This window comes from Uranotaenia lowii, chromosome 3 (assembly GCF_029784155.1).
Source record: "Uranotaenia lowii strain MFRU-FL chromosome 3, ASM2978415v1, whole genome shotgun sequence".
In the NCBI taxonomy this organism is placed as follows: domain Eukaryota; kingdom Metazoa; phylum Arthropoda; class Insecta; order Diptera; family Culicidae; genus Uranotaenia; species Uranotaenia lowii.
Genome location: NC_073693.1, coordinates 98,851,878 through 98,868,481, shown reverse-complemented (window position 1 = coordinate 98,868,481; position 16,604 = coordinate 98,851,878). Strand labels below are relative to the sequence as shown.

At 40.3% G+C, this 16,604-nt stretch overlaps 1 protein-coding gene across 3 annotated transcripts in view; it reads left to right on the top strand.

The window, feature by feature from the left end:
• Positions 1-8,398, top strand: part of LOC129751354 (phosphatidate cytidylyltransferase, photoreceptor-specific) — a 49,511-nt gene extending 41,113 nt beyond the window's left edge. For all 3 annotated transcript variants that reach the window (XM_055746801.1, XM_055746802.1, XM_055746803.1), the window contains exons 5-9: positions 5,060-5,236; positions 5,295-5,783; positions 5,845-5,976; positions 6,068-6,202; positions 6,263-8,398. In XM_055746801.1, the coding sequence (XP_055602776.1) occupies positions 5,060-5,236; positions 5,295-5,783; positions 5,845-5,976; positions 6,068-6,202; positions 6,263-6,352 (1,023 nt within the window). In that variant the 3' untranslated portion in view covers positions 6,353-8,398. The remainder of the gene's footprint in view (positions 1-5,059; positions 5,237-5,294; positions 5,784-5,844; positions 5,977-6,067; positions 6,203-6,262) is intronic.
• The last annotated feature ends 8,206 nt before the right edge of the window (positions 8,399-16,604 follow it).

The window sequence follows — 16,604 nt, the reverse complement described above, 5'->3', positions numbered from 1 at the left end:
ATTGAAACAAGATTAATAATTTTTTTTTTTATTACTTAAAACTTATATGATCGAACCACTCTAATAAATTTAATACATATATTAAGTTTCACATTGATATTGACTAATTTAAAATACAAATAAAAAAAATTATGTTGCCAAGAACAAACCGTTCAGCATAGTTGATGCCAAAATCGAACGGGGTGAATCCAGTACAATTTACTCAGAGATTCAATTGTCAAATTCAATGTTTGGAATTGATACAATTTAAAGAACGTATACCACTAATCTATTCTTTTTTTATTATTATTTATATAGGACTCGCTGACAGCGTCTCCAATTTTCACATTCACTACAGAAAAAGATTTCAAATGAAAGGCCAAAGCAAGCTACTGTAAGTTTGCTTACGATGATTTCAGTTGAAATTCCTCGCTGTTTCGAATGATGATGACGTTAATGATTTTCAAAGTGCACCTGATGATTTTCAAATGAAAATCGAGATCTTCAATTTCAAACGAAAATGAAAATTGTTATTTTTATGTAATTTTTTGTTCAATTTAGTTTTTTGTGATTATAAACTATTTTAAAAGGGAACTAAGCCAAGAGCTCTAAATTCATTCAATATTTATATTCATTTTTTATTTAAGTAAGGGGAATTGATTTAGAAGCATCAAAAATTCTAATATTGAAAAAAAATATTTTTTTTGCAATTTTGATAGTTTGATTCTGTAAAAAACGTATAATTAATTTGTATTTTTAGACTAATAATTTACTTATTTGAAGATTTTCAGCCAGGCATGAAAATGAAAGCGATGATTTTCAATCGAAAAAAAATTCTTTCATTTGACTGTTATGCGGACCGGTCTGAATGTTTTGTTTACTGACTTTCATAGCAACCTGAAACATATAAGTTTTCATTTGGCGGCAAAAAAAGTTATTCGATTGTGAACTTCCAAAGCAGTCTAGATTCAAATGATTGAATGAAAATTGGAGACCATGCTCGCTGATCCCGTACGAACTTCGTTTCGCAAGCAATTATATAAATGTGATAAAATAAGATGATGTTTTTCAACCAAAGTGAAATATTAGTTTTAGTTTAAGTTTATTATTCGTTACATATAACTGTTGTACAAGGTCAAGGATAGTAAACGTTGAGTGAGATTACAAAATGACATTCGGTTTCTTGAAATTTCGTTTTTAAAATGGAATCAACGTACAGGGTGATACGGTAAAAATTTGCTCAAGGGAAAACGCGTGTAAATCGGTGAAATCGTTTATTTAAAAAATCAAATTAAATTTCTTTTTCAAGTTTAATAAGTATAAAATTCAGGAAAAATATTAGGCTTCCGATTTTACAAATCCGAATTGCCGGGCCTTACGCTTAACCCTTGCCATCAGATTTTGTACAGCCACCTTGTCCACCTTCTTCGCCGAAGAAAGCCAGTTTGCCTTGAACTGCTGCTCGTCCTTAGCAGTTTTTTTGGTCTTCTTTAGGTTCCGCTTGACCATGGCCTAGTATTTCTCAATTGGGCGGAGCTCTGGCGTGTTGGAAGGGTTCTTGTCGTTGGGAACCACCTGCACGTTGTTGGCGGCGTACCACTCCATGGCCTTTCTACCGTAATGGCAAGATGCCAAATCCGGCCAAAACAGTACGGAACAACCGTGTTTCTTCAGGAAAGGCAGCAGACGTTCATTCAAACACTCTTTCACGTAAATTTTTTGGTTGACAGTCGCGGAAGCTATGAAAATGCTGCTATTCAAGCCACAGGTACAGATGGCTTGCCAAACCAAATATTTCTTCGTGAACTTTGACAGTTTCATGTGCTTGAAAATATCTGCTACCTTTCCCCTTCCTTTTGCCGTATAAAACTCCTGTCCCGGAAGCTGCTTGTAGTCGGCTTTGACGTAGGTTTCGTCGTCCATTACCACGCAGTCAAACTTCGTCAGCATCGTCGTGTACAGCCTCCGGGATCGCTCTTTGGTCGTCGTATTTTGTTTATCATCGCGATTTGGAGTCACCACCTTCTTGTAAGTCGATAGTCCTGCTCGTTTTTTGACTCGATGCACGGTTGTAGACGATACACCCAGCTTATTTGTCGTCTCAGCGGCTTCCGGTTTTCGATTTCTCCCCGATCGAGACTTCCTGGCTGTCAACAAACGTTCCCCAAACACTTTAATTACATTTGTAACGGTTGATTTTGCAACTTTTGGCGATTTTGCCAGCTTTGCGTGCAAGTAGCTCGGATTTTCGCGATGCGCGAGCGAAATTTTGATACGCTGCTCTTCTTCCTTGGACGGCATTTTGACAACTGAAGAGTGAATTCCAAAATCAAAATAGGAGCAACATTCAACACACACACCTTCAAAATGAGGGATGTTCAGGTTTTTTAAATGCAAAATTGCGAATGATGATTGTTTGATGGTTACCGATAGTAACTCAGAAAATAACTGATCACTAGAGAGGGGAAGAAAAACAAACTAGGTATGCGTCGTTCGATGCTGAAAAGCGTCGTTTGTAAAGAAAACAGCCTTTCTATGTTGAGGAGTAAAATCATTGGTGACTAGGATGGGGAGAAAAAATCATTCTGAACGAAGATTCGCAACCTTGCCCGCAGGTGGTTTTTGTGGTATTTTATTCCAGGATTAAACTAGATGGCGCTTCAGAACTTTCAACCCGTCATGTTTTGTAGAGTAAACTTCGACCTTTGTATACCCTAGACAGCCAAGTCCATAGAGCTCAGGTCCGGCGAACTCCCCGACCACTCCTTACTCGAAATTAACCCTCGAAAAAAATTAGCACACAAAAATTTGAACCTCTTTCCTTCGTAAGCCAATGCGAAGTTCTGCTGAAAAACCACCAACCAAAACCAAAATTAGGACGTGTCCACAGCTCGAGGACATGCCGTAGAACTATATTCGATACGTAAATTGATTGATCTTCAGGGTGTTCGGTTGATCTTCTCCAGGAAAGTACGGGCGATTTTGACCCAGACCTTTAATAAGACAGATTTCTGTCGTCTCGTGTCCTTTAATACGTTTGTATTGGTTCGTAATCTTTCTCGCAACCAAAATCTGTAGTTCTGTTTTTTCACGAACCGCTGTACGGCGACGAATTCATCGGCAGAAAACACGATATTCTCAAAATTTTTCATGCGCGGGCCACGTAAGTTGCGCCTTCGCCCTTTCTACCCGCTCTTGCTTCTGTTCAAACTAGAGGTCTTGAAATCTTAGGATCTTGTAAGGCTGGGCCTAAAGATCATCTTCCAAGATCCGACGGCGATTTTGATCCGGTGTATTGAAATCTATCGCCAATTTAGTGTTACTACGTCAAGAAATTCTCTCAGGGTACATCTTGATGATCTTCACCATGGTAGGTGTCGCCACTGTAGTTTAAAGATCCCCACCATACTATAGGGGCTGTCCATTAATGATGTCACGCAAAATTTGGAAAAAATTTACCCCCCCTTCCCCCTCTGTCACATATTGTCACAAATTCCGTAACCCCCCTTTTGTATTACGTCACGTTTTCCTAACCCCCCCCCCCCCCCCTGGATTAAAATTTTCAACCCTTTAGAAATTTGATTAAAAATGTTGCTTTTTTAAATTCATCGGTTTTATTTAAAGAATTGAAAAAAAGGTTACCCACTTTTAACAAGCCTTTGATCATTGCTTAAAACACTTTTCAATCATGAGTCCAAGGATTATGTTGGTGATTTTCCATATCAATAGCCGGGAAAGTCGAGGCAGTAGCTGCAGTATCAGCGACGATGTTGAAACCATCCAAATCTAGTTCCTCTTCTTCAATCCATTCGCAATCCAAATCTTCTCCACAGGTTAGAATAGCCAAGCAATCCTGTTCCATTTTGCCACAATTTCAGTGGAACAGACTTTCCTGAGTGTTGCAGTGAAAGTGTTCTTGTGAACTTTCTTATGCTCGTAAAATTTACCAAAAGTAATTACGTGAGTATTATTATTCATTAAATGAATGGTGCAAGTATAGTTTTATTGAGTTTAGGATAAAATTATTAGTTATTGTTTTGCTGATTTTTTGTAATGATAAGTGATGTCACGCTCAAGCAAACCCCCCCTCCCCCCATGTCACAAATTGTCACAAAAATCGAAACCCCCCTCCCCCCCTAACGCGTGACATCATTTATGGACGGCCCCATACTTGGGTACTTCTGATCTCCAGGTATCTTACAAGTGCGTTTCTACCGTTTCACAGCCTGGAACTAGGCAATCAAAGCACTACGTTAAGGTTCGAGGACTATTTTTACAAAAAAAAAACACTTGATTACAAAATTAACAAAAATATCTTCTGGCATCTTAGACATGATGTTAACAAGGTGCCATCTAACTCAGTTTTGTATACTTCGAAATCATCACTCCTAAAGTGTTGTAGCAGTTGAATTGCCGGACCCTGTACATGAAAGAGTGCCTCCTCTCCTGAAGGCCCACAACGTCCCAACAATCTTCTTTCCAGATTTGGCCTCATGTCACTATTCCAAGGACGTGCTGAAATGGTATGCGAACAGTAAAGTCAATTTCGTGACGAAAATGTTCAACCCACCCAACACTTCGGAGCTCCACCCCATCGAGAAGTACTGGGCGATTATGAAGCAGCACCTTCTTAAACGACCTAAGGTAGTAAAGACAGTCGAGGAACTGAAGAAAGTATGGGTTTACATGCAAAAAACGGTTGGTTCACAGGTTGTGCAGGATCTTATGGCCGGGGTTAAGGGCCAAGGTGCGGGCATTTGCGTATGGACTGTAAATAAAACACGAGTAAAATGGTAAAATTAAGTTTAATAGTTCGTTATTTTGATGACAATCGGATGAAATCTCGAATTTCGCGAATCAATTTTGTGTGTGACAATTTCATCGTGGATACCCTTTAAAGAGGTTATTAAAGTTATTTCCGTTGATGTAAAATTTTTTTCTCAACGGGTTCATAGATATAGATTGGATAATTCTGCCGCTGAATGTTTAATTTTTTTTTAGGAATGGTACTAAACTTTGTATAATATCTCCTTAAATATCGGTTACTTACTAATTTTTTTTTCAATCTCTCTTTTCCCAGGCTCTAGCTGTCCAGGTGAAATGCTTCGAAGAAATCATCTCAATCGGATATTCGGTCTATCGGATTCACGGCCTGCCCTGGTTCCGCAGTCTCTCCTGGTACTTCCTGGTCACGTCCAACTATTTCTTCTACGGGGAGAATTTGGTTGACTACTTTGGTGTCGCTGTTAATCGAGTGGTATGTGTTAATTTCTTTAAAAATAGAATTCTAAAAATAACTCATTTTTTTCTTGTAGGACTCACTTCGATTCCTGGTCAAGTATCATCGGTTCCTCTCGTTCTGCCTGTACTGCATTGGATTTGTCTGGTTTGTGTTGTCGCTGGTCAAGAGGTACTACATGAAGCAGTTCAGCCTGTTTGCCTGGACCCACGTGGCCCTGCTGATTGTTGTTACCCAGAGCTATTTGATCATTCAAAACATCTTCAATGGACTGATCTGGTTCATTGTGCCGGTATCGATGATAGTCTGCAACGACGTGATGGCTTACATGTTTGGATTCTTCTTCGGGCGAACTCCGTTGATCAAGCTGAGTCCCAAGAAGACCTGGGAGGGTTTCATTGGCGGGGGTTTCGCTACGGTCCTTTTCGGTCTGGTCTTTTCCTACTATTTGTGTCAGTTTCAGTATTTCGTGTGCCCGATCGAGTATTCCGAGAGCCAGGGCCGGATGACAATCGAATGTGAACCGAGCTATCTGTTCACACCCAAAGAGTATCAGATTCAGCTGGTATGTACGGTTGTTGTCGAGGTTTATTGGGTTTTATTAATAAATGTTCTTTTTATTTCAGCTTGGATCAATCAAGTCGTTTACCATGTACCCATTCATGCTGCATTCGCTTTCTTTGAGTATCTTCAGCTCAGTCATTGGACCTTTCGGAGGATTCTTCGCATCTGGATTCAAGCGAGCATTCAAGATCAAGGTACGTTGATTGATGTGTAACAAAAAGAGGCTAGAAGCTAGAACCATTTACTGTTTGTACCGATCCAAAAATTTAAATTTATACATTACAGGACTTTGGTGACATGATTCCCGGCCATGGAGGTATTATGGACCGTTTCGACTGCCAGTTTCTGATGGCAACCTTCGTTAATGTGTACATTTCAAGCTTTATCCGTATGACATCACCCCAGAGGCTCTTGAATTTGGTAGGCTTGTGGAATTTCGTGTTCAATGTTCTAAATAACCTTTTTTTTTACTCATTGCAGGTTTACACACTTAAACCAGAACAGCAGCTACAGCTGTTCAATCAGCTTAAGGAAAGTCTCGAGGAGCGAAATATAATCAACTTGAATTAAGAAGTTGTATTGTCGCAATATTTTGAGCGGGGTTTCCACTACGACAAAAATCTAGGAAATCTCCGCCCCTAACTTTGAGGATGATGGTAGAACCGTACTGAAATGAATATTTATACCTACTTATAAGTTACATGAACTGACTCAAAAGAACAAATCACACTCTGTCACATATACAAAGTTGTAGCTGCGGAAGCAACATTTCAGTCGAAAAGTCACACCCCATACGTGTTTGTTACAGAAAGCTCATCGAGAGTCCATACGGGCACAATTATTTTTGTTTTGTTAATTTTAGTTTTTTGTTGTCACAAAAAAAATGCATGCCGACATTTTTGGAACAAGTTTATGTTTTATGAATTTTTACCAATCGATAAGATATGGCTTGAAATTTTTATAAATATTTTAGAGAATAAATCCGACAGAGCTTTTCCGTCTTCGATGGAATAATCGGGCTCGAATGGTAAAGATTCGGTTATGTTAGAAAGTGAATCAAACACAATTGGTTAGCTAGTAGAAATAGAAATTATTCACAATATAGTTGAAACCCGTAAAAAGAGAACCCTTTGAACCGTCGTTGATATTTGCAAGCAAATTCTATGAATATATCTATAATACATCAAATACTAGTACTATTCATTATGTTTTTGACGAATCAGAAGTTAGGCGAAAAAAATCGACTACATCGACAATGATCCCAGCGCTTTTTATTTACATTCCGTTGCAGATGAGATAAACTTTTGCAGCAAATGCTTGTGTTATTCTTTGAGCTTTAGTTTAGGGTATTCAACTGAAATCTAAAGAATACAGCAATGTGACAGTCTAGAGAGAGGTTTCGTTAAATTGTTAGTTGTAATGATGTAAACATTTTTTTTACGAGAGAAATTGCGAATGATTTCCATTAGCTCCATTACCTTTTGATTGTGATTAGGAACTGTTTAAGTCTCGTCATGTTCACCAATTATAGAAACAAGTGCAATTTTCGAAGTTGATTTCCTTCGTTACCTTACTTTGTACTGTAAATCACGTTGCGCCAAAAATAGCTATAGTTTATGAAAAAAGCTTACCTACTCTACTTGGTTTGGACTGTTTCAAGGGTGTTATCGATTCTATTGGTTCTATTCTATTTTCCGTAACTGGTATCAGTTCTATTTTCGTAGACATTATTTTTGTTTGTAGTTTTAATGATATAGGTATATAGTTTGTTATTCACCTTAGATTAAAACGTCTTCAACTGTCGACTGACCTTCCCTCTGTTATGAAAATGCTCCAAAAATTTCACCCAATGCATCATCATTAAGCGAGAATAATTTAGCAAAATCAGTGTAAAGTCATTAACTGGTAAGCTCTAGTTTAATTTCCGATTAATTTCGAGTGAGGTACACATTCTTCTTCTCCATTTAAAAGAGTCGATTGTGGTCATCGATTTCACACAAAATATAAATGATACTTATAGGCAACATATAACAAACCTCAGTGTATTTTTTCCAGGTTCAATCTATGAATGTTTATTCTGGCAGTTTGACAAATTAAAACAATCTTTGATAAAGCAACTGTTCGGAAGCTTTCCGAATAAGATATTGAGAAACCCATAATCATGATAGATTTGTAAGCAAAATGTACGATCCGATAAAGAAAAAAAAAACGATAACTCCAATTGCATGGAATGAAAAAGTATCTTCTGGTTAAAGAAATCTGTAGTAGCAGTCGATCTTTTAGGTTTAGGAACCGGTAGTAATGTGTGGTATATGGTGACTGTATCGTTTCATTTAACAAGGTAAAAAGGACTTAACAACATCTAAACGCGGTTGTTGCCGGAGCCAAAACGAAACTTGCAAACAGCGAGAGGCAGACAGTAGAGGATGATTTCAGCAAACGCATTGACCGCGTTCAAGAATGCCGGTATTATTAGTAACAATCGTAACTTATACGAACCACAGAAGGAAACTTTGATGTCTGTTAGTGGTGGAATCATTTACGAAACAGAATATAAATTATTATAAATCAAGATCTAGTTGAAATAAATAGAGCTCCCTTTATGTAACTGTGTAATACTGTGTTTTTTTTTTATTTTTGTGAAAACTTTCAAACGCCGCTCAGTGAGGCAGGCCCTAATGATGGTTTGGTCAAAACCCTGTTTTGTAAATTTTTGAAAATTGTTCGATCACGAATCTATCAAAAAAAAATTTGGTGCTGGTACCGTGAGTCGAATTCGTCTCCGGGAAGAAATTAAGTCGTATCGAGCTTACAAACAGCCAATAATGTGGCCTAAATCCGGGTTCGGAAGCTATACGACCAGGTGTACGACGTATGTCTTCTGATGGATGATGAAACCTATGTCGAGGCTGATTTCGGGAAATTCCAGGTCAAAAATTTTACTTGGCAACGGCTCGGGGGGATGTTCGATCCAAATTTAAATTTGTTTTTGCCGACAAATGCAGCTGTGGCAAATAAAACGAAAGTTTTCGTTACAAATAAGACAATGACGTCTGCACTATACCATAAAGAGTGTCTCCAAACACGAATTTGGCCGTTCATTCTCATAACCATCCCGTACAGCAAAGTCGTTCAAGAATGGTATTCAGAGAAAGGGGTCCAGTTTGTTCCGAAAAATCTAACCCACCCAACTGCCTCCAGTTCCGCCCTATTGAGAAATACTGGGCAACCATGAAGAGGAGATTCAAGGGAAAGGTTATCAAAGATACCAATCTGTTGAAGACCTGGTGCAATAAGATAGCAAAAACGATGGAGAAAAAAAGGCGTGCGCCGATTAATGAGCCGTGTTACAGGAAAAATTCGATAATAATTTTATCCATATTTTTTCTTAAAAGTATGAAAAAAAAACGCTACATTTGTATATAAAAAATCTTGAATTCAATAATAAATAACTGAAATATAGGCAATTGTTTTTGTTCCAATTCTTTAGCTTTCAATCATATGTTGTCATGTACAATGATCAATGGTAAGGTACATCATGCGTTGACAAGAACTGTTAGGAACATCTTATGTAGCCTGGGATATATGGTTTTTTACACCCATACTTTTTTACTTTGAGCATTTTTTTTTTAAAATGATTCATAAACTGTTTTACTATAATTTGTTTGAATTTCTGCATAGATAAACGAAATCAAGGATGCTGTAAACGAGTTATATCATCAGTAAATTTCAAATTCATACCATTTTAATTTTTGATCGCGTTGATCGATTTTGATAAAGCTTGAAAACATGGAATTTGACATTTTCGTAGGTGATGGAAAGAATTAGAGAAACATGAGCTATCAAGAGATACAACGGCTTACCGGCAGGACTTGAACCTGCAATCTCCGCTTCAGTACAACGGTGCGTTAGCCAATTTCACCACGGTGAAAATGATGAAATCGGCGAACACGAACAATCGCTGATCAACTGTTGGACCTTCTATCGAAACACCATGCCGATTGTGATCTTTCCCACTGTTGATCTCCCTTGTTTCTCTAACCCCACCCATGGAATTTGACAAAGTATCAGCTACTATTTTGAGGCAATCTCAATTTGTCCTACTTTTACCAAAATAGCTGTATCTCTCCCCCTAGTGCATGAAAAATGTTCAGAACTCAATTAATGAAGAGTTTTATAAGTTTAACTAGCTTGTTTGAAAATTTCATGAAAAAAACACAACTGTGAGAGAAATGGCACTCTATAAAAGTTGGAAACTTGCGCGCTGCGCTGCGCGATTTCATTCTTTTTTTAACACAACTGTATGTATGTTGAATTCGTTTTTTTTCGATCATCAAACTTTATGGGTGAACAGGATGTGACAATCAATCCCCAAAAACCGGGACCAATAGAATTATCACGTTTATACAACCATTTGTCGACAATGTTCAATGGTCGGTCACACCTTAGAACAGAAAGATCCATAAAATGAAGCGTGCTGCGCTATTCACAGCCCAAGAGCCGGACATTGAAATTAATTATCTGATCACTCCGGCCATTCGCAAAGCTAATTAAGGCTTAATGCTGTCGAAGTTGGTTTTGTGACTTTCTTGCGCTCAGGCAGGCAGCGCCTCCCTCAGATTAGATTCGACAATTAAGCAATGAGCGACAAACAGTAGTTTTTTCGGGGTTTCTTTTTTTTTTGTTCAGGACCCCAAATCGCGATTTAACCACTTCATTGAGTGCTCCCCCCAAATCCGGGATTTCCCTTGTAGGGGTGTCGTGGTTTTATAATATTTAGTTTAAAAAAAATCTCCCAAAACCGAGCAAATCTCTTATTACAGCACAAAAGCGATGTTTAAGAGCTGAATAAAATTAAAAAGGATTTTTAAAAAAATCCAAAAATAAACATCCCCATCTCAACTTGTGCTATATGAGTCACGCGCCTCAAAACTAGATCCGGGAAATTTAAACGACTGACATACCTACTTTTGAGTCCATAGCAAGTCAGCTGGTAGCCTGGAAGCACCAACCTAAGCCTACACCCGGATCTTTTCTCAAGCTTTGGTTTGGATTTCCGTTCGTTCCATTCAGAATGGGATCTTGCTGAGATAAGAAACAGAACGTTGACCTGTGATCGTCAAGAAGATTTTCTCCAGCGCATGTACTTATGGGATGGAGGTGTTTTTTGTCTTCTTTAATGAGAAACTAAAGCCTAGTCCACATTAGGCAACTTGAACTACGATTTCGGTTGCTGAGACTTGTTTATGTTTACATTTGCATTCGCCTCGTCTCAAGTCTCCCGACAAGTACATATGGGTAGAGTGCCTATAAGAAGAGTGACGCCATGTGTCAAAATTGGAATAGCGATGAATTGTCAGTGTCATTCCAAACGAACAAATGACCTGTCAAATTCAGCCTTCTCAGGCTGAATTTGACCGAATTTGACAGGTCATTTGTTCGTTAGGAATGACACTGACAATTCATCGCTATTCCAATTTTGACACATGGCGTCACTCTTCTTATAGGCACTCTACATATGGGAGACCTTCAGCAACGATGTAAACATAAACAAGTCTCAGCAACCGCAGCAATCGCAGTCCAAGTTGCCTAGTGTGGACTAGGCTTCTTATATTGGAATTCTATCATAAATCTCTCTCAAAGTTAAGCAAAATACAAGGGAGATTTGTGGATTACAAGAATAATTTATCTGCACTTGATATTTTTCAATCACATACAATACATAAGTATACGTGCGTGCCTGCTCTCCATGTCAGGGGCGGCGTGCGGAGTGCAACAACGTTCTGGTGGTGTTCGGGACAGAGGTGTCAGGTGCAAGGTTGCCGAAAAAAAATCTGTGTTTATGAGAAAAATAATTCTGCTTTTCTGTGACTTTACCCAAAAATTCTGTGATGGATTTCTGTGATGCTACTTCTTTGAATTTCAAAGAAAATTCATGATAAATTGGGTCTTTTTCACATTTTAGATGGGCAAAATCAATTACCATTACCAATCTTATCATACTTTTCTTATTTAAAGTAAGAAATCTTAATTTAATACTATTCAAAAAAATTACAATTTCGGAAATCCATTCAAAATTTAAAAATTCTGTGAAATCTGTGAACATTTCAAAATTCTGTGTTCTGTGACACAGATTCTGTGATGAAAATTTGCTCAAAATTCTGTGAAATTACAGATTATTCTGTGATTTCGGCAACCTTGGTCAGGTGTCCTGATTTTTCAGGGTTTGTCCTGATTTTCGAGAGGCCGTCCTGATTTTTAAAAAATGCTTGAATTGTCCTGATTTAAAAAAAAATGGCACTTAAAATGTCCTGATTTGTCCTGATTTTTAAAAAATATTTGAACTAAATTTATTTTAAATGATGAAAACATCTATAGAATGTTTAATAAAATCGTTTACCCAGTTTAACCAATGATAATTTTCGGTTCAAATGATATTTAAATGGTGTTTTTCGATATAAACTGCAGGCCAGCCAAGGTTATTCTCGCTTCAGTTGCATAATTTGAGGCGTCTTCAGCAAATATATTTCGCCTTTAGTTATGCAATTTGAGCAGAACTGCATGTTTCTTTTAACAATTTAGTGGTGTCCTGAAAAATCCTGATTTTTTTCTTCGCGGTGTCCTGATTTTTGACAAAACGACATGGCACCTCTGGTTTGGGACCCAAAACAGCAACATCACGACGGTCCTCCTGCGAGATAGTGGGGTTAGCTGGGGGCCTTGCGAGCCCGTGACTACAAAAAAACATAAGCAACGAACAACGAACAACAAATTTCGGATGGAAATCGGCAAAGACCCACGCGACGAAAAGGGACTAGCGATTGGAAACTTGGAACATGGAACTGCTGATCTTTAAATTTTGTGGGCAGTACTTACGTGCTCTCCAACGAATTGAAGAGCCGCAAATTCGACATCGCAGCGCTGCAGGAGGTATGCTGGAAGGGCTCCACGGTACGAACGTACCCAGATGGTCGTGCCATCTACCAGAGCTGCGGCAACACACACGAGCTTGGAACAGCTTTTATAGTGATGGGAAAGATGCAAAAGCGCCGGGTGGTGGCCGATCAACTCACGAATGTGCCGGTTGAGAATCAAGGGCCGGTTCTTCAACATCAGCATCATCAACGTGCACAGCCCTCACCTCGGAAGTACCGGTGACGACAATAACGAATTTTACGCGCAGCTGGAGCGTGAATACGACCGTTTCCCAAAACATGATATCAAGATCGTCATCGGGAATTTTAACGCTCAGGTCGGCCAGGAGGGGGAATTCAAACCGACAATTAGAAGGTTTAGTGCGCACCTGCTGACCAACGAAAACGGCCTCAGACTTGTAGATTTTGCCGCCTCCAAACGAATGGCCGTACGTAGTACCTTTTTCCATCACCGCCTCTCACACAAGTACACCTGGAGATCACCGTACCAAACGCAATCACAGATCGACCACGTTTTGATTGACAGCCGGCACTTCTCGGACATCATCGACGTCAGATCCTGTCGAGGCGCCAACATCGAGTCAGATCACTATCTGGTGATGGTGAAGATGCGCCCAAAACTCTCCGTAGTGAACAACACACGAAACCGGCGCCCGCCTCGGTTAAATATCGCACGACTGAAGCAACCTGAGGTCGCGGCAGACTATGCGAAATCGGTCGAAGCAGCGCTGCCGGCAGAGGGCGAGCTTGACGAAGCCCCTCTCGAGGACTGTTGGGATACCATCAAGACAGCCATCAACAGTGCTGCGGAGAACGTCATCGGTTATGTGGAACGAACTCGACGGAACGACTGGTTCGACGAGGAGTGTAGGAGGGTGATGGACGAAGAGAATGCCGCGCGGGCGGCAGTAGTGCAAAGAGGCACCCGTCGAAATGTGGAAAATCACCGACAGCGGAAGAGGCAGCGAGTCCGAATTTACCAGGAGAAAAAGCGCCGCCTGGAGGAGGAGCTCGAGGAGCTGGAGCAGCTGTATCGTTCCCAAGAAACACGAAAGTTGTATCGGAAACTCAACGCAAGCTGAAATCGAAGTTAAACTAATATCTAGTGGAACTAAACCTTGTAGCTTGTACTAGCGAACTCGCGAAACTAATTTGCGTCACCTACGTACGAAACCGGCTTTTCCGAGAAGCTGATCAAGCTGATCAAGGCGGCGATGGATGAACGCAGTGCTGTGTGCGGATTTCGGGTGAACTGTCGAGTTCATTCGAATCGCGCAGGGGGCTTCGACAAGGTGATGGTCTATCCTGCATGATGTTCAACGTGGCGCTAGGAGGTGTTATTCGACGAGTGGTGGGCGAAATGGGTGGCACGATTTTCTACAGATCCAGTCAACTTATCTGCTTTGCCGTTGACATTGATATAGTCGGCAGATCATCTGCGGCGGTGGGGGAGATCTACCGTAAACTGAATCGCGAAGCAGGAAGGATTGGGTTGATGATTAATACGTCCAAGACGAAGTACATGCTGGCCTGTGGATCCGAGACCGACCGAACCCGCTTGTCCAGTAATAATAAGTTCATGATCGATGGCGACGAGCTGGAGATAGTCGAAGACGTTGTCTATCTCGGCTCATTGGTGACCGCAGACAATGACACCAGCCGTGAGATCCGGAGGCGAATTATCAGCGGAAGTCGTGTCTACTATGGACTCCACCAAGGATGGAAAAATTCGTTCACCAGCATGAACGCTAATGATTGTCAATCACCGCTCCGTTCACGATGATAGCATCGGCGATGCGAGCGTGAACAGACGACCGCTGATTGGTCGGATTGGCAATCCGAATGAATGACCTTTAAAATACGTTCGGGTGAACGAACCGATGGCCGAAACGTTCGCCGCAGTTAACTGGATCGTTTTTTATGTTCACCACGACGTTCGTTGGGTGAATTGATTCGCAAATGATTGTTGAAACACAATCGCCAAACGATTGCACGATTGCATTCGCGAAAGTTTCTGTAACCGGTTAAGGATTGCACCATCAGGTGCTTGTTTTCGGCTTATTTTGTGCGTGTTTTAGCCCCCGCGCTCGCTGACGGTTTGTTTTCTCATGATTTTATTATAATTTATGTTCGAATAAGAACATTCAGCACTTTTGCACATTGCGTAGACAAAGGGGGGTTTGAAAATGTCCACTCTTGTTTACGAAGCCTAGGGATTTAGCTTTTGGCTACTTGGACATTTTTTTAACCAAAATTGCCAAATAATCATTTAATTATGTTGAGATTGCAAGAATACAGAATACAAAATTATTACTTTTATATGCGTCACATAAAAGTTATAAAATCCCACACATAAATATTGTAAGCCGACATAGCACTCAAATATCTGCCTACATCTGGGCGATTACGTGCTTGCCTACTTGAAGGCGTTTTGTTTTGTTCGAATTGGTTTTCGGAAAAATTGTGAGGTACTGGCCCGGATTTTTTTTAAATTTTTATTGTTAATTGAAATAACTATAAAAATGCTAAGCCTAATACGTGCGTATGTTTCACGTTCGTATCCCATTGGGACATAAAAGCGAATTCCGCACCGGCAGCTAAGACGACGTTTATTCGACTTAAACAATATCGACGGCTTTGATCGACACCAGGCCGACGTCCTTGCCTCCTATTTTCAAACCCCCCATTGTCAGTTTAGTTTTCTACGCAATGTGCAAAAGTCCACACTTTTACTAATTATATGTTGAATGTTCCTATTCGAACATAAATTAAAATAACATCATGAAAACAAACCATCAGCGAGCGCGGGGGCTAAAACACGCACAAAATTAGCCGAAAAACAAGCACCTGATGGCGCAATCCTTTACCGGTTACGGAAACATTCGCGAATGCAATCTTACAATCGTTTGGCGATTGTGTTTCGACAATCATTTGCGAGCGTCGTGGTGAAAATAAAAAACGATCCAATTGAACGCGGCGAATGTTTCGGGCTTCGTTTCGTTCACCCGAACTTATTAAAAGTTCATTCATTTGGGATTGCAATCGTTAGTGTTCATTGCGGTGTGTTAACTTTTTCCTTTCCCGATTGCTTCGATTGGCAGTTAGAATTGAATGAGTTCACCACGGATTGCAGATTGAATGTTCTTCGATCCGATTTTTTCCATGCTTGGACTCCACAAGCAACTGCGGTCGAGAAGACTTAGTCCTCGTACGAAGTGTAACCTGTAAACGACGCTCATTAGACCGGTTGCTCTCTACGGGCACGAGACATGGATATTGCTCGAGGACCTGCGTACACTCGGAGTATTCGAGCGACGAGTGTTAAGAGCCATTTTCGGCGGCGTACAGGAGAACGGAGTGTGGAGGCGAAGGATGAACCACGAGCTGGCGCGACTCTACGGCGAACCCAGTATCCAGAAGGTGGTGAAGGCTGGTCGGATACGCTGGGCGGGACATGTTGCGAGAATGCCGGACGACTGTCCTGCAAAACAGGTGTTCGCTACGAATCCGGTAGGAACAAGACGAGCGGGGGCGCAACGAGCGAGGTGGTTAGACCAAGTGGAGCGTGATCTCGCGAACGTGGGTTGCCCGAGAGATTGGAGAACGGTTGCCATGGACCGAGTGAATTTTAGGAATTATGTTCGTCAAGTTATGTCGTGAGACGGAATACTATATAAATAAATAAAAATACATAAGTTACGATTCATTCCACGCACTTGTATCTTGAGAGTCGAAATTTTCAAATAACTCTGAGAGCTAAAACTTCCGGTTCTTCTTGAAGAGGATGTCTCAACGCGTTTAAAACCGTATAGTTTTTACAAGGGGACTGAGATAAACGGAGAATCATCGTCAATGATCAAACAAATTTTGCAGCCAATGATTGAATT